Source organism: Antechinus flavipes, chromosome 2, assembly GCF_016432865.1.
Source record: "Antechinus flavipes isolate AdamAnt ecotype Samford, QLD, Australia chromosome 2, AdamAnt_v2, whole genome shotgun sequence".
NCBI classification, from domain to species: Eukaryota; Metazoa; Chordata; class Mammalia; order Dasyuromorphia; family Dasyuridae; genus Antechinus; species Antechinus flavipes.
The window spans coordinates 10683414-10705645 of NC_067399.1; the positions used below are offsets into that span (position 1 = coordinate 10683414).

General features: G+C 45.0%; 1 protein-coding gene across 1 annotated transcript in view; it reads right to left on the bottom strand.

Moving 5' to 3' along the window:
- TET3 (tet methylcytosine dioxygenase 3) overlaps nucleotides 1-21821 on the bottom strand; it is a 57411-nt gene extending 35590 nt beyond the window's left edge. Inside the window, exon 1 of the mRNA XM_051974141.1 lies at nucleotides 18004-21821. Within this exon, the coding sequence (XP_051830101.1) occupies nucleotides 18004-20428 (2425 nt within the window). The 5' untranslated portion in view covers nucleotides 20429-21821. The remainder of the gene's footprint in view (nucleotides 1-18003) is intronic.
- Nucleotides 21822-22232: the final 411 nt, after the last annotated feature.

A 22232-nucleotide genomic window follows, 5' to 3' on the forward strand; every position in this document is an offset into this window, starting at 1 on the left:
CAAATCCTGGTTGTGCCATTGACTGGCTATTACAAGTCTATCTTGACATCTCTGGGGTTCCCTTCTTCATAGGCAAAATCGGGGCACCAAGGCAGTTTATCACTGAGGTTACATCTAGCTCAGCTATTCAGTGATTCTATAATTTTAATTTTAAGACTGATGCAGTCATTTTCCCAGGCCATCACATAAATACCTAAGAGAAATGAGAGTCGTAAGGACTATTATGTGATAGTGCAGTAAAGGAGATAGAGTTGTGTGACCCTGAGCAAGTCCTTTAACTTGCTCTGGGCAACTCCAAAGCACCAAGTAGCAGAGAAGCTACCTATCTGCATTGAAGAAGGGAGTCTCTGGCAAAGGAAATCTCAGGTCTAGTGCCTATTCTCCATCAAAGAAGAAAAGACATTAAGTCTAGAGTCAGTGTCTATTGATTGGGGGCAAAGGCTTCATGGTAAAGGTTTGGTGGGTGCTACTTTCTGAAGGTTGTAAGGAGGGGATGGAGGCTACAAATGCTCCACAAAAGACAAAGCAGTGCTTCTAAGGGTGTCCCCCAAATTTGGAATTTAGCTTACATCAGATAAAAGAGAACTGATCATTTTGTTTCATATACATTTTACTTATTCAGCGTACATAGTGTAAGAATAACATTTCCCAAAGAAAACTTCTCTCCCACACATGACTAAGCCCAGAGCACAGTGGACCCCGACTTCCCAAAGAATTTGACAAAAGGGGCTGCCCCTATTGAGTGGATTCCAAACATGTCACTAGGTTCTCGCACACTTTCTATTCTGCAAGTACCAATTGCCCCTAGCCCAAATAACAACCTGAGACCCAAGGACCCAAGGACACAGAAACAAGCCACCGACTCATAGAATCACTGATTGGGAAGGCTCTCCGTCCCTCCTCAGTGATCTGACTAGACTTCAGGGTGGTCCCTAGGGAAGTGATACAGTTGGGACTCCAGGATAAATGGCCTTGAATACCAGACTAAGTAATCAGTAAGAAAAAGGAAGGCAATGAAATGGGAAGACTTTCCAATGAAAGGATTAAGGATGACCAGATCCAGAATCCCCTATTTTGTGAAGACTCAAGGCAAGTTTGGGTGGCTCATTAAGTTTGAGACAGGATACAAAGTACATTGTTTTAAGTGCAGATTGAAACATTCAGAGGGATATGGCTAATGGGAGAATTTGTTTCGCTTGACTAAGCTATTTGTAACAAGTTTTCTTTTTCTTGCTTTTTCAGTAGGTGGGGAGAGTTGGTAGAAGGAAAGAACTCAGAACTGAAAGTAAAAGTTTTTTAAATGGGGGGGGGGGCAAGTTCACTCTTACTTTCCACCTTAGAAACACCTTGCCCCCTGCCCAAATGGAATGAGCCACCCACATTTGCCCTGCATCTTCAGAAAATAGGAGATTCTGGGTTTAAATATCCTTAATCTTTTCACTGGAAAACCTGAGAAATATTCTCATTTCGTTGCTTCCTATTTCCTAATGGATCACTTAGATGTTCAAGGCCATGTGGGCTCAACCGGACCATTTCTTCTGGAAAATCTTCAACTCTAGCCAGAACTTCTGGTTTCTAAGGTGGAAGGTAAAGAGTGAGAGAGACTGAAGACAGAGTTAGAATGCCACAATCCTAATTCTGCACCTCATTCCTCAAGAAGACGAAAGTGAACATTTCCACGGCAATCTGAGGTTAGCAAAGCCTTTTACCACCACATTTCATTTGAGTCTCACAAGAAGCCCAGAAGGAGGAACTCCGGGTGAGAAACAAGACTACGCAGCTGTGAGATCCAAAAACCCAACGAGAGAAACTGAAGCTAGAACTCAGATATTCATGGCAAAACTCAGTGCTTATGGGACACAGAGAAAGGCAGAGACTGAGAGACCAAGGTAGAGACAGAGCTAGCCTTCATGCTGAAGATTCACAGGATCATGGACTGAGAACCAGGAGGGATCTCGGATGCTGCTGAATCCAGACCATTGAATCTGTATTTAATTTTGCGGATAAGGAAACTGAGAACCAGAGAAGTTAGCTACCTTGCCCAATTCACCCAGTAGTAGCTATTGGGGGAAAAAGTGACTCAATTCAAGAGGCACTTGTCCTTCCACTATTAGCTATAGCGGCCTAAACCTCTTTTGGGCACTCCAATCCCAGAAGCCCGAGCTCCCTTAACATGTGCGATGACTTGTGAAATCAGTATAAAGATATTATTATCCTCATTTTTAAGAGTTGAGGAAAAGTGATCCTCAAGAGACACTTAACTTTACAGCAGGTCAAGTTTTACTTTCTTGATTTACAGCTGAGGAAACTGAGGTCCAGAAGGGCTGGATGGTAGAGTGAATACTGGATTAGAACTAGGAAGCTTTGAGTTGGATTCCTGCCTTGGACCTTTTTGATCTGTGTGACTTCAGGCAGGCTGCCCTCTTCTCTGGGTCTCGGCTACCTCATTAGTAAAATAGCCCACCCTTCATCAGGGAGTCATTGTATATCAAGTGCTTTGCACACTGACATGATTACTTATTATGTGTGATTACTAGGAGAGAGGGAAAACATGACCTAGAGCTCTCTTGCTGTTATCCATTATCCAGTGTTCGCATGAGATGAGAAATGAGAGAGAGCAGCACCATCCAGAAATGTGACTAGACAGGTTTCACTAGCAGGAGTGGTCAAAAGGGGGAAAACCAATAAACCAAATAATGGAGCCCAAACAGAAACCAGAGCTTGACAACACAACTGAAAACCGGTCTTTGGGAAAGAAAGAAGGAAACGGTCCTTCCACCATGACAGCTTTCCAAAGGACTGGGTCTATTCTCACTATGGACAAGGCCTGATTGAACTCTTACAAAGCTAGAGGAGCAGGAGATGGACTTAGCAAAGGGAGGGGGGCAAGGTAAGGCAGAAGAGGCCCAGTCATTGGTTTCTGAGTGCTTTAATTTGTTTTGATAAGTCAAAGAAAAGGGAAGGGTACAGCCTGGGAGGTTGGGCATGGAGTAGGGGAGCAATTGAAAAAGATCAATTCAAGTTTTCCCAATGGAATAACAAGATTCCCAGCAGAATAAGATGTCATACCATCTGATTCCAACCTGGATCTGACTCAACCTGCCCCTAGCATGATAAGGCAGAGAGGTGGTGCAGTAGATAGAGCACTGGACTTAGAATCAGGAGACCTGAGTTCAAATTCCTAGCTGGGTGACTCTGGGCAACTAATTTAATCCTGTTGGTCTCAGTTTCCTCATCTGTATGATGGGGATAATAGCATCTACCTCCCATGTTGTCAAGAAACTCATTTGAGATAACATTTGCAAAGCACTTAGCACAGTGCTGGCACATAGCAGGCAATAAATAAATGCAAGCTATCATCACCACTACTGTAATCCTTGCCAACTAGTGACACCCTGAGGCCTCACTTCCTCCCTTGACCTGGATTAAATAGTCAGAAAGCCTTTTCTGATGTCAAGGCAAAATATTCTCCTTTGCAGTTTTCACCCTCAAGGGGCTGTGTTTTGATTTCAGGGGCTAAGCAGACAAAATTTAAGTCAATTAGTCAATCAACAAACAGTTTGAAAGGGTCTTCTAGGTACCAGCCACTGTCTTAGGAGTTGAGGATATGAAGGGGAGGGGGTGAAGAGAAAGGGAGCAGTTCCTTCCCTCAAGGAGCTGCATTTTAAGAGAGGACACAACAATATTTGTGCACGTGAGCACGAAAAGAGAGTATTTCCACATATACAGAATAACGGGGGAAAGAGCAGATGAGCAGCTGGGGCAATCAGAAAAGCTTCCTTCAAAGAGAGGTGCTTGGGAGTGGAAGGGGGAGGGGGCACTGCCAATATGGGTCTGGCCTGGGCATGGAATGACCTGGGAAAGAACAGCACAAAAGCTAAGGTGCTGCTAGCCACAGGGTGCCTTTGGGTGAAAGGGAGGATCAGCTTGGAAGTTTGGGAAGGCAGGGTAGGGCCAGGCTGTGATGGGGTTCAATGCCAAATCTTTCCTGGCACGTAGCAAATGCCGAATAAATTAAAATTGCCTTTAGAACTGATGTCAGAGCTAAAGCCTGGACTCGAACACCACAGGTCAGACCCAGGTGAGAGAATTCTAATATTCCTGACGTACCTTCACAACAAAGTATAATCAAGAGCTTAAGTAGATAATATACAACTAATTCTCTCTTGGCAGAACAGTGAAGTGGAGGAAATAATTGTAAAATTATATTTTGGGAAAAAAAAAAAAACCAATTTATCTTTTCACCCAGAGGTAAAAGCCCCACTACTGGGACTGGGTGTCTACGTTCAATCAGCAGACATTTACTGTAAATATTTACAGCATGTGCTGGGCTAAGCACTGAGGTAGAAAGGTTCAGGAGAAGTCAATAGGTTAATGGTTCTATTCTCCAGCAAGTTACTCCAAGGATGTTACCGAAGACTCGACTATACAAACATGTTCACAACACAGCATTTCTTACAGTCAAAAATACACTATAAACCGAAACTTGTCCCAAACTTATGAATTTTGCATGAAAACATAATGGAATCTTAGTTGTGATGAAGTACAAAGGTGGCTAATTCAGAGAAATTTGGAAAGAATTTTAAGACAAGATGCCGAGGGAAGAAAAGGAAGCCAAGAAAACAAAAGATGCAATGAACATAATGTAAATGAAAGCAACAAAGAGATGCAGAAGAACTGGTCAATTTCAACGGCCAATATTGGTACCACGCAAGCAAAATTAAAAAGACATTCCCTTATTTCCAGTAAATGGATAATTTTTTCTCCCAGTAATACACACTGGACGTTTGTTTGGAGGCATCTCTCCAAAACAATGTGTATTGACAAAATAAAAAATAAATATAAAGTGAGTGACAGTCAATTTAATTCAGCCAACATTTAAATGATGGTGTAACAAAGGACCGTGTTCAGGGCTGAGGGAGCAATTGGAAAAATAATACAGTCCCTGCTTTTATGGAGCTTCCTATGTTGGAACTCTCAGTCTCCCAGCAACCCATTTAAGATGCTCAGTGGCATCTCAAATGGGTCTAGTGGGACCATATCTGGTCCAGGATTGTAAGGTTACCTTACAAAAGATTTTCCAAGGGCTGGTCATATTTTTGATTTCCAGTTTTTCAATAATAAATGCAAGAAATGCTATCACAGAAACAAATTTGTAAATCTGAGTCTTTTTTACTAACATACTTGGAGAAGAGACCCGTTGGATTGTGAGTTTCTTCAAGTCAGGGGCTGTCTTTTGAGGATCACTAAGATACCTACTAAGTATCTGAGATCCATTCCAGCCCAAATCCTGACACTCCAAACCCAGTACCCAGAGTAAGTTTCAATTCTGCAATTCATCGGTCCCATGTGATACTTGATATTCTCATTCTCTCTCTCTCTCTCTCTCTCTCTCTCTCTCTCTTATTTACCAAATCTTAAATAGGCTATGAATGACAATGAGACCCAGAAAGACAAACCTCACATTCAGAAAGGAAGTGAACCTTTCTCACATCATCTAGACATGTGAAGATAAAGTCTTGGTTCTTCCTCATAATAAGTTAAAACTTTATAGGAAATGGCCTAGAACCTGCCAAGACCAGGTTTTAATGAATGGAGAAAACAGAATGTAGATTTAAGTTGAAATTGTCCGTGACAACTCCATTTGAGTCCTTGGTACAAATATGTGTAGATAAATTTAGTAATTCTTTCCCCACTTCTGGCTACTTCCTGGCCATCTTCTATGTTTCAGCCTTTATCTCCTCCTCATCTCTGCAAGCTCCCATTCTGGGATCCTGGGCTTTGGAGTGGTGAGTGAACATTTACCATGCCCAGGCAAGAGCCAGATTCACCATAGTGCTCTCTAGCCATCTCCATGCCCTCAGCCTCAACAGATCCCTCTTCCCAGTTTCTAGTTATGGCTCTCGGCACCCAAATCACCACAACCACTCAGGGAAAGTAAATGGCTAATTTGGACTTTGGTGACCAAAACATGCCTTCTGGGCCACCACTTCCCATGTTAGGCTCTAAGCTCCTTGAGGCAATGGACTATCTTTTCTTGCCTTTACTGCTAGTAAATTATCAATAAATGCCTTTTCATTCTTTGTGGACCTGTGATTTCCATTACCCTTGTAGATCAGCTACTCCCAAGCATGACTTTCCATGATTAGGAGGAAGATTTATTAAGTTCTTTCTAAATGTCAGGCATTGAGCTTGGAATTTGATAAATACGATCAAGAAATAACACCTGGGATCCAGATCAACTTGATTTAAAGGCCAGCCCTTTTGGCTCATGTCATTTCTCTATAGGTAGGTAGGTGGATAGAAAGCCAGATATATTGAGTAACTACTAGGTTTCTATATTGGGGCAATGCCAGAGACAGGAGGTATTTTAGCAAAGTACATGACTAAGGCTCACCAGATATTCTGATGAGTAATAAGGAGAGGTGTGGGCTGGATGATATTAAAGTTGATTCATAGTTGCTTGCATAACCTGACTCTAGGAAAGGTGATTAATACAGTGCTGTCAACCTGCATGAAGGCCCCTGGGAAACTATTATTGTCTAGAGCCCAATTCTGTTAAAAAAAATTTTTTTAAATCAATTAGCTGAAAGAAACCTTTATGACTTGTTTCTGAAACCTTCCCATGACACGAACCTGGGAGGAAAAGCCATTCTATTAGATGACAAACTTTGGGACCCAAACATGTATCAAATGATAGGCTATATGGGATGTAAGGGAGAATGTTATTATTTGGGGGCAAGTCAGAGAAGAGAGGAAGAAGAAAAAAGAGTCTCCCAAAGAAGGTAGCATTTGATTTGAATTTTAAACAGATAAGGATTTGAACAGACAAAAAGAGGTGAGAGGGTATTCCAGGGAAAACTAGGAGACTCTGGTTTGGAAGATACAGGAAAATAAAAAGATAGGAGAAGTAGGGTAGGGCTTGAATGAAAAGGGAATCCTAGGGGCATGAGGTGGTGCAGTGGATAAAGCACCAACCCTGAAGTCAGGAGGACCCGAGTTCAAATGTGATCCCAGACATATAACACTTCCTAGATTGTATGACCCTGGGCAAGTCACTTGACCCCAATTGCCTCAGGAAAAAAAGAAAAGAAAAAGGAGTTCTAAGGAGAATAGGATCCACTGATCATTTTTTAAAATGTGACCAGTGATATGAAGTATCATCAGATCCTGACAGTAGTCAACAGATTGGAGGAGGAGATCATAGAGATGGAAGATATGTTAGAAGACCTTGAATCAATCCAGCCTACTCATGGTTGGGGAATCAATGAAACAATATGAGGGGATGACACAAAAGGGATGTGACAGAGTTTAATAGGACTTGGTGGCGAGTATGAAAATGGGGTCAAAGATGGGGCTGAGGCAGCTGGGGAGCCAGTGAAGGACACCACAGGCAGGAGATTGGAAATGATTCATTTGGCATCTGTGACTAGTACAGTGCCCAGAACATAAAAGGTTGTTAAATGCTTGCAGATCGATTGGTGAATAAGGAAAGGAGTAGCTGGGGAGAAGAGAGTTAATAAACTTAATTATGGACATTTAGCTTGAGGTACTAGTGGGAAGTGGTAATGAGACTCCTTCACCCATAATTTTGAAATTCTGATGAAGGTGAGCTGGGATTCTTCATACAACCTCCACAGAATATGGGAGTGACCTTAGGTACAGGGTACAATTTGGTACTCCCAGGAAATCATAGGGCATGGCTGCTGAGCCAAGGACTGTGAGTGAGCGATGGTATTAGGGAAAGCTGGATATTAACACAGGTTTCAGTGAAGGTTGATTGAAAGAGACCTGCCATCTCTAGGCAACCTTAATATAGATTGCCCAGATCTCTATGGGGACCCGTTGAACATCCTGGAAGTACCATCATCTCTGTTGCGTACCTGGTATTTCTGGGGCTTCTTGGGCTGTTCTAATTGTTTTTGCATCAGAAGACCCAGTATGAATCATCTTATCCCACAAACACCTCCTCCCTTCCCCTTTCCCCCTCCCCCACATTTCCAGGCTGACTCAAAAGAAAACTCGGGACTAACAATAGGGATAGATTTCAGACAGCTACAGAGATGTGGGTGAGTGAAGAGAGGGGATGTGAATCCTTTTGTCAGAGGAGGTAGAGAGCAAGGCGAGCTGAGGACCTCGGGGATTGTCCCATGCAATGGGGGACATGAATCTTTCTCCTTGTCAACTGCACTGGTGAAAAGCTGGGAGAAGCAGTTAGGTCTGACCTTTCACCCTCCCTTTCAGAGAGGTCTGGGTTAATCTGCCTGACCTCACCCATGGGGAAGCTTCCAAGAAAGAAGGAAAAGAATGTCTTTCTGTGGGAAAGAAAGGCCTGGACCTGGGGGCCGGGAGGAAACAATGACCAAGTGGAGAAGGGCCTTGGATTTGGCAGCGATTGCCCAAGCAGCCCCCACAAGTAGAAAGCATAATGCAAGCCATGAGATTTCTCTGTTTTGGCTTTGCAGGGGATAGGAGGTGGTGGAGAAGAAGAGGACACATCAAAAAAAGGGGGAGAGGAAATAGAAAACATCCATAAATAGTCCAAAGGGCCTGGGAACAGAGTGGGCAATTTCATCGGTATGGGGCGGCCTCAGTGAGGAAGCTTCCAATGTAAGTTGGCACCTTCTCAACCATTTAGAGTCTCTGAGAGTGGCCTAGAGCATGAAGGGGTTAAGTGACTTGCCTAAGGTCCTCCTGCTAGTAGGTCACAGAGGAAGGACTTGGAACTCAGATCTCTGGCTCTCTGAGACCAGCACTATTAGCTGGGATTCCGTTCAGACTCATGAAGCTACCATCGCCCCGAGCAAAACTGAGGACACTAGCAAAAGGGACATCAATTCTGGAAGGGAGCAGTGGTGAGCAAGAGTGACTACAGGGGGAAAGAGCCCAGAGCAAAAGGGCAGGAAGCCAGCCAAAGTGTGTGACCAGGAGCCTCGATTCTACCACATGCGGTAGAATCCAAGCAGCCTCGAGTCCCTTTCTAGCGAGTCCTTCAACCAGCAAAGTACCATATAGGAAGAGAACTTCCAACGTTCTAGGCAAAGAAGGCAAGGAGAAGACAGGAAGGAGGAATGGATATAGTACAAAGGGCAATAGGGGAAGGACTTTCAGGCTGCACTGAGGATTTAAATCTTTTCTGTCTTGATTCAAATCTATCAACAAATATTGATTAAGGTCTGTGTTCCATCTGCATAATGCTAAGCACTGGCAAAACAAACACATGGAAACAATCCCTACTCTCATAAGACCTGCATTCTAAGAGACTGATATTAATGATCAGAAGGCTAAAGAAAATAATCCCTATTGTTTAAAAAAAATCCTCCAAGATAGAATGAAGCATTTTTTTTTTAACTTTCTTTGTTTCTTCTTCCACAACATGACTGATATGGAAATACCTGACTATACATACATAACCTATATCAACTTGTCTCAAGGAGAGAGGAGGTGGAAGGAGAAATTTGAAACTCAAAATTTAAAAAAAAAGGTTAAAATTGTCTTTGTATATAATTGGGAAAAATAAAATATTAAAAAATTAATATAGCATGATTTTAACATATAAAAAATGTGGTATGGATAAAATCATTGGATATAGTACCCACAAAACTGAGTTCAAATACTTCCTCAAACAGATTAATTGTTCTGTGACCATATATTAATGCAATTGATCTCTTACTGATTTGGTTTCCTTCTCTGTAAAATAAATGGGGTCAGACTTGATGGCATCTAAGATCCTATCCAGGTCTAAATCCATGGCCCCATGACAGTAGCAGATCCTTCAATGAAGTCTGTTTTGCCACACTTTTTTTTTTCTTTTGCTGAGAAAATTGGGGTTAAGTAACTTGCCCACAGTCACACAGCTAGGAAGAATAAGTGAATGAGATCAGATTTGAACTCAGGTCCTCTTGACTTCAGGGCTGGTACTGCTCTATCCACTGCGCCACCCAGCTGTCCCTTGCACCACATTTTTAAGAGTCATTAAATACAAGTATTTCTTGGATACTATGGACCAGTTAATTTTATGACTTTAAAGATGTGTTCTGGGAAAATTGAAAAGCAATTAGAAACGTGTTCTAATTATACCCTCACTTTCTATAATGTGTCCCAATAAGGCCCAAATGCCTATGTACTTTGTTTATAAAAGATCCAACCATTAAAAACAAAGAGAAATTTTTCACAACCTCAGGCATGTGAAGTGAGGGGGTGAGGGAAGGGTGCAGGGGGAGAATTTTTATCTAAATAACAAAAGGGACATCCTAAAAGGTAAAAGACAATTTAGACAACATATAATCTAAAAAGTTTCTTGATAAAGAAAATCAATGATTATCAAATCAGAATAGAAAGGTTTATGAAGAAGCTGTTTCATAGCAAAATGTAGGTGTCAGATTTTTTTAAATAAGGGGAAGAAAATGTACTTGTATTTACAACAAGGAACTATACTAAGCCAGGCTCTTCTAGAATAAAGTTTGTTTAATGGACCTTAAAAGGGGTGTGTTGCTGCTGGGGGAAGGGATAGTTTTTGAGGAACTGTCAGAGGAAGAGGGAAATGGATGACCATTTAAACAAAGCAGAGAGAGGAACCATAAAGCTGAGATGACATCAGGAAAGAATAGTGCCACAGAAGGCAAGAAAAGAGAGCATCCAGAAGAGGGGGATCAATTGTATCAGATGCTGGGAATTGGTCAAAATAAGCGGAAGAAGTTGGATGGCCATAAACCTTGATTTCATGTCACAGGCAGATCACTGGAAGAACCTGGGGCTATTTAGCTGAAAAGGCTTAAGAGGCTTTCCTGATGCTTGGGAAGGGCTACCATGGAGGGATTATTTCCTTTGGTGTCTAGCAGGAGGGACAGAATCAGGAGAAATGGAGGCCATATCAAAGAGGCTACTTTAGCTGGATGTCAGGAGGCCCTTCCTCCCAACGAGATCTGTCCAAAAGTGGAAATTGCATCTAGACGTTTGGGTCTCCCCGAGTTGGATATCTTCATGTGGACACAGACATAGACATGACCATTTGTTGGATATGTTGTCATAGTGATTCTTTTTAGGTATTGGCTAAATATGGGGGCTTCAGTTCTCAGGGTGTTGTCCTAGGATGTGGATGTACTCTGACCAGGGCCAAACATGATAGGATCCTTTGTTCCGCCTTTATTAAAGAAGGCCAAGTCTGAATTCTTTTTAAAAATTTGTCTTGACAAGGCAAGTTATTTAACCTCTATAGCTTGTTTCCTACACTAAAAAAAAATGAATTGGCATTAAGAGCCTTCAAGGTCTCTTGTAGCTCTCGATCTATGAAATCTGATAACTACAGAATTTCATCGAAATTGGAGATGCAACATGTGGAAATCTAAGGTCTTGGGTTCAAATCCCATTTCTGATACATTATTGAGCTTGGGCAAATAATATGACCTTCCTGGCCCTCGGTTCCCCTATTCCTGCCACCTTTAGCTCCATTTTTTTCCCTGAGAAATGGCTCTATGATAACCAGCAAAGGGCATTCAGATTTTATCTGAAGGAGGACCTCCAAATATGAAGTAGAAACAACTCCAGAGGAATCAAGAGCTGATTGTTAGAGGGTTGTTTGTCAAATGCAGATCAAATAACTTCCGTCCATGGCTTAGGTTAGCTCTGGGAATCTAACAGAAGTTATGGAATCCCTCTCACACATGTCAGCTTTTCAGATTCTTGAAGAGAGCTCCCTCAGCCCTCTTTCACACTTCCCTTTCCTTCCCTTCCTTTGGATGCTCTCCAAAATATTTATATCAGCCATCAAATATGGCAATCAGAGTTGAATGGAGCATTTCAGATGTGACCTTCCCAGGGCAATAGTCCAGATGGAAGTTGGGCTCTACTATCTTCAATAGGGTCTATTGGCAATTGGGAACCTCATATCACTTACATGCTAATAAGTTTGAGGGCCACCAAAAGACAAAAGATACTTCCTCCCTCACCTTCCACATTATGTACATCTTAGTTGTTCAAGAATAGATTTTTGTATTTATATATATCTGTGTGTGTGTGTATATATATATATATGTGTATATATATATATATGTGTGTGTGTGTGTATGCATGTACATTTTGTATTTATAGTTAAATTTATGTGCATGAAGTATCACCCATCATCTAAGCTTCCCCCCAACAAATCAGCCACAGGCTTTGGTGATTTGTAAATGCCATAAGCATGTTCTTTAGTTGTATACCCAAATCAATGATTAAATATTAAGCAGGAGATCAAGATCAGAACCCTGTGGCCTTCTATCAGAGACATGAGTCCAGATGGAGATTTGAGAGTCCTTATTACAAGACCAGCAGGTGAGATAAGACCTGTTTTGCCAGCTCTAACTTTGAGAGCAAGGAATATGATGTAATCGACGTGGCCAGTGGACACCTTAGTTCCAGAAAGCAGTTGCCTCTGGGCAAGAACAGTCAGAGGCATCATTTGCCCCAACCAGTCTGTACCAAGTGTGGAAGAGAAAGGCCGACCCAGACTAATTATCACTGTGCATTAAAGTCTGTTCCTGTCTTTCGGGGTAATTACTCTCATCATAGTACTCTGGCGCCAGGGACTTGGAAAGCAGCCATTAGCAATGGGGTTCCAGGCCATAGCAGGAAAAAATGGGGAGCTGAGTAAGAAGGTCTTTTGTTGGTACCAGGGTCAAGAAATAGACCAACAACCTTCCTGTGTGTGTGTGTGTGTGTGTGTGTGTGTGTGTATAGAGATGAGCCTTCCATGATCTCTAAGGAAGGGAAAGGGACACATAATCTACAGACCCCCTTAGGAAAAGTGAATGTATGGGGGAGGAGGTGATAGTGAAAAAAATCACCCACTAACCCCTGCGCTCTTTCCTCTTATTCTTGCTCCTGGTTTTCATTCACTCCCTTTTCTCCTCTTAATTTCTCTCTGTCTCCAGGTCATGCCTCAGGCCAACAACTTTCTCATCCCAACCTTCTTCAATTTATGTGGCAAGCCAAAGGGCTATTAAACCAAGCATATTCTTTGAGTCTGCAATATTACTCCTAGATCTGTATCCCAAAGAGATTTTAAAAAAAAAAAAAGGAAAAAGACCTCTAATTTCTAGCAGCTCTTTTTTACAGTGGCAAAGAACTGTAAACTGAGAGGATGCCCATTAGTTGGGGAATAGCTGAACAGGTTGCGGTGTGGGATTATGATGAAACACTACAGTGATATAAGAAATAATGAGCAGGATGCTCTCAGAAAAAACCTGAAAAAACTAACACGAGTTGATACAAAGTGAAGTGAACACAGCAGAACATCATACACAGTAATAGCAACACTGTATCGCGATCAACTGTGAATGACTTAGCTTTTCTCAGTAATACAAAGATGCAAGACAATTCTAAAGAATTTAAGATTAAAAAAAAAAAGATAAATGCTTTCCACCTCTTCAGAGAAAACTGAATGCAGATCGAAGCAAACTTCTTTGCATTTTTATTTTTCTTGTTTTCTTTCACATCATGACTAATATAGAAATATGTCCTGCATGACTGCACATGCAGAACCTTTATCAAATTGCTTAAAATGTCAGGGAGGGAAGAGGGGAAGGAAGAAAGAGAGGAGGAGAAGGAAGGAAGGAAAAGAAAAAGAAGAAAAAACTTTAGGGCTTCTTTCAAGGCTTAGATCAAATACCAACGCCTTCTCCAACTTGAAGTCTTCCTAGGTTCTTATTTTCCCATCAATCATAAAATTATATCAAATAAAATTTCTATTTACTTACTAGTAAATCCCTCAGTAGAATGCAAGTTCCCTGAAGCAAAGATTCCCTGTCTACCCTGATTTTACATCCCAGCGTGTTGACACTTAGGAGCGGGTGGAGATGGTTGGTGAGTTGCAGTGAATGGAAAGTTCAATACTTAGCATAGAAGGTGCTAGCACTCAAGACATCTGGAGCTTAGCTTCTCTGACCCTTGGGAGGCCCAAGTTCTCAGCCTGTCTCATGGCTCTGCCAAGGGAGCAATCCTTTTTACTTAAGATCCTAGAATCCTAACTCTAGAGCTGGGAGGGACTGGTAAATTATCTAGTCTAACTCCCCTCACGTTACAGAAGAGGAAACTGAGGCTCTGAGGTAAAGTGACTTGTTTAATATCACTCACAGGAAAAAGTCACTGAGGTAGAATTCGAAGCCAGATCTTCTCATTCCAGAGCCAGGAGCATGGTTTTCTCCAAGTCACACTTTCTCTTTCCACCATGTTATATTGATGATAGATCTGGCATTTAGTGTAGTCCTAATCAACAGTGAAGCAAGGGTTTGAAGTCAGCAGCCCTAAGATAAATTCTAACTCTGATTCTACTACTATGAATATGGCCAGACTATCTCAAGTCTATGAGACTCAGTTTTTTTATCTTTAAAATTAGGAGAATAATCTTATAGAACTCTGATGAGAAAACTAGAAATGGGAGTTCTTTTGAAGGAGGATCTCTGAGCCTCCTGGGAAGATTTTCCATCTCCTGGGAAAAGGAATCATGAGCTAGCGACCCAATGTCAGGGCTCTAAGGACTTAGCACTGCAAGAAATCGGTCCTATATTACGTTGGCTTTTGCCTCACTGACCTCCTCACCAAATTAGGAATTCCTGTCATCGTTTCTTTTCAGAGGCGGAGGAGGGAGGTAGTAGAGAAGAAACTGGGAATCATATTTAGCTTGAAGACCTGACAGGTGACCATAAGCTTCTCTCTAAAGAGCTCTCAGGGGAAAACTTTCCTGGTAGCTCCTAGATGGCACAAGAAGGAACAGAGAGCAGAAGCAGAACAGGGAGGCACCGGGTAAGTTTGGCCTGGACAAAAAGAGCTTCTGAGGAGTCATAAAGCCATTTGATGGGCAATCACATCCAAGAGACCCCAGAGGGGAGAGCCTACTGCAGTGGAAAAGATGCAGAGAAGCCCATTCCTGCTGGCTGTCAGGAAAACCTCGTTACTGAGAACTGTATCAAAGTGATGTGGCTGCCACAGGAGGCAATGGGAGCTGGGCTGCCAATATTAAATGGGTCTTAGTGGGACTCAATGGTCCTTAAAGTCCCTTCCAAATTTGACACTGTACAATTAAGAACAAAGAATGAAAACTGGATAGGTCAGTGGTGTGCAGAGCTGGTCTAAGAGATAAGCTTCCTAACAATCCTACGAGACCTGCAAATGGAAGCAACGTGATGGGAGGTGGGAGCTCAGAAAATGGAAGCAAGAAAGTCATGAGTTCAAATTCTAATGTGATGCTAGGAAAAGTCACTCTAGTTGCACATCTGTAAATTTATTACACAGGCTTGTTATGAGAGCTAAAGGAGACAATGTAAAACTTTGCAAACTTAGATTAGTGTGAATTACTCTGTTGCTAAGGAGGTGATCCCCTTCCTCCTTCTTATCAATGACTAATTTTAATGCAATTAAACATTAATATTGTGGTGGGATCTAACTTTCACAATATCTTCATGTCTATTTTTCAACTTGTGGCACAAAGCACAATTGAAAAGAATGATGAAAGTAGAAAATATAAAACACTGACAGAAAAACTTGCCTTAAAAGTATCACTAACAAGAATATAAATGCAGTCCACAGCACAGGAAAAAATAATGTTTCCATATAATATTAGTTGTTCCAGGAACCTGATAGTGATTTTTACTGAAGTCTCATAGCCAGTGGTAGAACAGCCATGGCCTAAGTCCTTTCCCACCCGAGATTCTGGGATTCCCCTTCTCATCCCTTGATAATCAAGTCAGGATCTGCACTCTGCACCCGGCACAAGTCCAGGTCACCTTGAGAAAATCACCTACCCAGGAGCCAGGGGGATCTGGTCTCTCATGCATCCTTTGCCCTTCTCCCAAACATGATGGAGATTTAGGGAGATAGGGGGCCTGTGTTCAAACCCCATATGGATTTGAACTTTACCTACTGGGGCCTTCCAACCTTGTTTTTGGAGGAAGGCTCTGATGTCATAAATAAAAGACCAAGGCTGTGATCATCTGAAAAAGTGGGTTTAAATCCTGACTCCAGCAATCAGGACCTGACTGATCTGTCCACTTTCATGTTTTCTCATCTACAAAATGAGATTTAGCTTCAATGACTTTGGTAGCTTTTTTCAGCTCTAACTTTAGAAAACCTTATGATTCAGAAGACTTGCTGAGAAAATAACCCCAAAACTATGGCTATCTTCACATAAGCTCCAAAGCACGGAAGACCGGGGGTTTCACCTGGGCTCAGGGTGACTGGGAACACAGAGCCTCCCTTTGGCAATATAGCTGGCAAACGATCACCGATCTTTGCCCGAGGATGCCACCGGAGGGGCTCCCTTTCGCTTGGACTTGTCCTCCTTGGGAATGTCTGGCCCAGAAGATGATCAAGCAGGTAGGAACCTTCTAACATGTAAAAGACCAGGAGAGGAGAAAGTCCTGGAGGAGATTCCAGAACAGAGGAAATAATCTTCCTTCTATCAGTGGCTACTGTGACAGTTCTGAGTGAAGAGTACGGGTGGACCCCTTCTCCGAATCGGGCTTTCAAATACAAACAACGAAAACCACACAGTAATGCAAAGGGACCCAATTATGCTGAAATGTGGTTTTCAAAATACGTTTTATATTTATATGTTTTATACACCAAATCCAGTCCCCCCAAGAAAAGTCCTTGTGCTCTGTAGGGATAGAGAAGTGTCCAATCCTCAGATAAAGCCCCTAAAAATGATCATCTCCCTCTAACATCCCCCTTTTCCATTGCCGTTACAGACCCTGGAAGTAACCCTAGATTCCACTTACACCGTATTTACTTATGATACAGTTGTGTATTTACTTTGCCTCCACCATTCTATTGACTTTGTCACATATATTTGTCTACATTTGAGTACTTACTTTATCTGGTCATGTATTTACTTATTTCACCCAAAGGGCTGGGTCTTTGTAGAAAGGGCCCGATTTCAGTTTAATCTCTATCCCTGGCAGCTAGCAGAGCGCACGGTGAAAAAGTCCGTGTTCAATGGACTGGAATATGGCATGGGAACCATAATACACTCTCACCACGCTTATTCTCTACTCTAGACTTTATCTATTCCGTCCCCAAATGGAACATCCAGAAGGGAAGATAGAAGCCAGTGACCTGACCACGGCAGAGGACGGAGGACCTGTCAGCTCCCTCAAAATGAATACTGTGTGCTACCCACAGACAGAAGCTACACCGGAAGGCATGAAGGCCATCCCTCGACCGGCTCACGGACAGACTAAAGCCGTTCCCAGTGCATGTGGTTCGCAAGAACATCTCTTAAACCGCGATGGCTCTCCTCTACAATGCCCTTCCATCAGACCTCACTCTCCTTGACCTCTCTGTGGCTTGTGTGCTTGTCACGCCCCCCCCCCCCTCCCCTATTCTTGATATTTTCTTCTCTCTAAGCCTTCATGATCCCATTCTTCCCTGGTTTCCATCCTCTCCATCTGACCACTTCTCATTCTTGTTGCCTCCAGTTCACACTTGCTAATTAGTGTGTGTGTGTGTGTGTGTGTGTGTGTGTGTGTGTGTGTGTGTGTGTGTCTGTCTCCCTCTCTTTGGCACTTAAAATCCTTTCACACCCTGGCCCCATCTTCCCTTTCCAGTCTTTTTTACAACTTTCTCTCTTCCTCTCCTGCATATACCAAGCTCCAGGGACTTCAGCCTCCTCACACAAAACACTCCCCGTCCAGATTCTGGCCATCTTCACTGGCTTTCTCTCCTGCCTGGAATTTTCTCCCACCTCCTTTTCCTCTCTTGGCTTTCCTAGCTTCAAGTCCCAGCTAAAAATCTCTCCTTTTGTAAGAAGCCAGTTGATCTCCCTTAAGGCCAGTTCCCCCCTCCTCCCTCTCTGCCTCCCTCCAAGAGCCATGATCCCCAGCAAATTATTTCACTTGTCTGTGCCTTGGTTTCCTCATCTGTCCCATGTGAACAGTGTGCCAAATCAAGCCCTTCCTCCGCAAGCTCTGATCCCACAACACTGCTGTCTCTAGTGATTATGAAACGGGACATGAGGGCGAGACTCACCAACACACTCACAGACGGGGAACTCGGCCTGAGCTCTCTTGGAGGGGGTGTCCAGCAGGTTCTTGGTGGGGGTGTCCAGGTACTTGAGAGGAGACTCCAAGAAGCCCCGGAGGTTGGGAGTGGCTGTATGCTCCTGCTTGATGGGGGTCTCCAGGCCCCCTTCCTCTGCCTCCAGGCAGGTAGTAGAAATCACAGCCACAGAACCCGAGGCTTCGATCTTCATCTGTTTGCGGGACCGTCCGGAAAAGGGGCTGTCGGGGCGTAGGACGCAGGAGGCCAGGTGCTCGGGGGAGCAGGCAGGGGCTGGGGGTGCGGCTGCAAGGCCAAAGTTGTCCCCGAACTCGGCTTCAAACTGCTGGAACAGCTCCTCCAGCTTGTCATCGGCGGGGACCAGGGGGACAGTGGGGCTGGACTGCAGGGCGGCGGCAAGGCTGGGACAAGCCATTTCCTGAGTAGGGGGCAGAAGGCTACCCCCAGAGGGACCTGGTGCAAATAATGCATGGGGAGGGGCTGGGGCTGCGGGCACGGAGGCGCCCCTGCAGGCAGGCAGAGGAGGGGTGACGCCTGCCTTCGGGGCCCCCGGAGTGGGGCTCCTCAACACTTCCAGGTTGATCTGGCGGACAGGCAGGAAGCGAGGGTGGGTGTCGCGGACCTTGGGCTTCTTAATTTGCACTATCTTCCTGGTGACCGACTTGAGACCCAGGGCCCGTTTTTCACCCCCCACCAGGCCACCGACCGCAGTCAGCTGTTTCTTCTTCTTCTCCTTGGCTGGTTTGTCCAAGGGTCGAGGGGTCCCGGGAATCGGAGGGGCCCACCAGCCCCGGGTGGGGGGCACCGAGGAGGCCCTGGGGCAGCCACCGTTCTGGTTCTGCTCGAGGAAGAGGCTGCGCTTGTGATGCAGGTGCTGTTGGAGGGTCGACTGGACCTTTCGGTGGGTGTCGGGATCTGAGGGCGGAGTGGGCGCCTCCTTCCGGGGACTGGGCGTGGGCGCAGGGGGAGAGCGGGGCTCCACCTTGATCTTGGCCTTGGCGGGCAGGGCCTCGGGCCGTTTGAAAGATGAGGGGATGTAGTCATTGGAGCCGCCCAGAAGCTGCTCCAGCTCAGCCATGGGGTCGGGACCGGTGCGGGGGACGGGCCAGGAGGGGCAAGGTGTCACTGGGGGGGTCTCTGGGCCCCAGACCTCGGGAAACTCGGTGCGGGGGGCTACCGGAGGGAAGGCGGAACTCTCAGGAGCACAAGACTGAGGCTCTTCCGGGGGTCCCACAGGCCACGGGGAGGTCCGAAGGTAGGACTGAGGAGGTCGGAAAGCAGGATTTGGGGATAAGGCCTTGGACTGTGGGCAGGGAGATGGCTGGGGCAGGGTGGAGGAGAGCTGGGTGAGGGCTTCTATGGCGATGGCTGTCTGCAGGCTGATGTTTTTCTCCTTGGCGATGTTTAGGGCACTCTCCGAAAGTGGCAGACCGTTGGGCGAGTGCAGCTGGGGAGCGTCGGGGCTGAGAAGGGGCCCGGGGCCCAGTGTCGGGAGACCCACTTCAGCAGGGTGAAGGGGCCCGGGAGCAGGGAGGCCCACTTCAGCAGGACGGAGGGGCCCAGGAGCTGAGAGGCCCACATCACCAGGATGGAGGGGCCCGGGAGCAGGGAGGCCCACTTCAGCAGGATGGAGGGGCCCAGGAGCAGGGAGGCCCACATCGCCGGGATGGAGGGGTCCGGGAGCAGGGAGGCCCACATCACCGGGATGGAGGGGTCCGGGCGCAGCAGGGAGGCCCACTTCACCGGGATGGAGGGGTCCGGGCGCAGCAGGGAGGCCCACTTCACCGGGATGGAGGGGTCCGGGTGCAGCAGGGAGGCCGACTTCACCGGGATGGAGGGGTCCGGGTGCAGCAGGGAGGCCCACTTCTCTTGGAGGCAAAGACTCTGGAGGCCGAGACCGGTCTTCCCCTCCCCCCACAGCTACAGATTTGATCTTTCCCTCCAGCCACTCGAGGTAGTCAGGACACTCGGGCCCATCACAGTTGCAATTGGGTGGCTTCATACCGTGGCGGGCCAGTGCCAGGGCCGTCTGAAGGGTGTCCAGGTCCTCTCCCCCTGCAGAATAGCTTTCGGGGCCAGGTTGAGGGCCACTGAGGTTGCCGCCACCCTCCCGGCTCATCTCCCTATTGAAGGTCTCATAAAGGCGAGTGCTGAGGGCCCCATAGGAAGAGACGGCTTCGGCCACCGCCGAGAAGGCCACGAGGTCATGGGCATCTTCTGGGTGGGCAGCATGAGCAGGGCTGGGGGAAGGTTCCCAATTAGGCTTCTGGTCGACCTGCCACACTCCCCCAACCCCCAGTAGTCCCGGCCCAGCCGGTTCTCCAGCCCCATTGACCGGGACCCTGGGAGTGTTCAGCCGCCGTTCCTCCCCATGGTACACTGGCCCTGGGTCCATCCGGCCTGGGACGGGTCCATCAACTGGGCTTCCCTCCAAGCCTGTCTGGGGAAGGGGGTGGGGAGGAGAGGAAGAACAAGAGAAGTAGGTGAGCCACACTACATGACCCTCGGCCTATTACAGGTCACAGCAAACCCTGCCCAGACACTCTGTCACTGCACACCCTACCCCCTGCCATTATTTCCAAAGGACAGATCATTTTTCCCCTCCGAGATAAGAACAGATCATATATACGCCTCGCAAAGTTTGCAATGTGCTCCAACAAAAGATATTAGACCCTTAGGAGGCCCGCAAAGCAGAAAGTGCAAGAATGAACCCCATCTCCTACTTTATAGATGACAATCAGAGATACTTGACTTGACCAAGATCTCACATCTACTCAGCATCCAAGGAGGTCCTTTCGTTCATTACGAAGACTTAGCCCCGTGTCTCCCTGCCTTCAAAATCTCATCACCAATTCAACAGTCAAGACAGGATGTGGAGGTTCAAAATGCCAAAGGGTAGCACTTAGATTTTGCCTCCTTAAATTCACGAAGGACAAGGTAGATAGACTAAAAACTTCTAAAATCTGGATATGGGTCAATGAGGAAAGCTCCAGGGCAAGTAAAAAGACCAAATGTCCACAGAGACTCTGGCCCTGCTAAGTGCTGATGTGTGACAAAGAAAATGAAAGCCAACTCACTGCGTACTTGAGCAGTCTGATGGATCTTAAACCCAAGAATGGGGAGGTGGGGATGGGGAAAGGATAAGACGACAGCAAAGAGGATGCTGGGAATCGAATAAGGAAAATCTGGAGTCAAGTGACAGTGGGTACAGGCAGCTAGAAGATGCTTTAGAAAATTATAGTCCCACCCCTTTCATTTTATAAATAAGGAAATTAAGGCTCACGGAAGCAAAATGAATTTTCTAAGGTAACATATAGGATCATTGGACCCTTGAGATGAGTCTAACCATGTTTACAGAGGTGGCAACTGAGGCTCCAACTATGATGTCACCTCTCCAGAGGCACAAAATGGTAGTGGAGGGATATGAAACCCAAGCCCACCAAACAGCTTCAAGATCCTCCCAAACAAATAAGGCTTTAACAACTTCAGTTCTTTTAACTACTCATCATATGTCCATGGTTTCAGTTGTCTACTCATTCTGCCCATCCTCCAATTTCTCAATGTCCTTCCAAAAAAAAAAAAAAAAACGCCATCCAATCAAGTCTATTTCCAGCTATGATGAATACCGTGGAAAGGTTGACCAACTGATACAAAGTGAAATGGACAGAACCGGAAAACGATTATGCAATGACTATGCAGTGTCAATTGAAAAAACAATTACTCAATGGAATACTTTGCATTCGAAATGATCTGACTGTGGTACCAAAAAAAAAAAAAAAAAAAAAAAGAAGGGCGGGAGGGAGGGGGGAGGACTCAACAGTTGGTTCTTCGTGGGAGTGGGTGGGTAGATGGGTAAGGGTTGCCGATAGTGGGAAACACTGTAAAGATTTTCAGGCTTCATTAGTGCCGGTTCATTTTGCTCATTTGTTTTGCTTCTTTAAAAAAAAAAAAAAAAAATCTCTCTTTTAAGGGATGGTTCCCCAAGGAGGAAAAAATTTAAGAATGAAGGTGATACAAAAATAAAAAAAAAATAAATAAATTACAATTAAACATTACTTTAAAAGGCAATTCTGATTAACCTTAGTCTACAAGGAAACATTTGTCCTCCTATAGAATGTTGCAGGGTAGGGAGTGGGGGAAGCATATGGACTGAAATGTTGCATATGCCATTATATTTTGGTTGGTTTTGTGTAACTGAT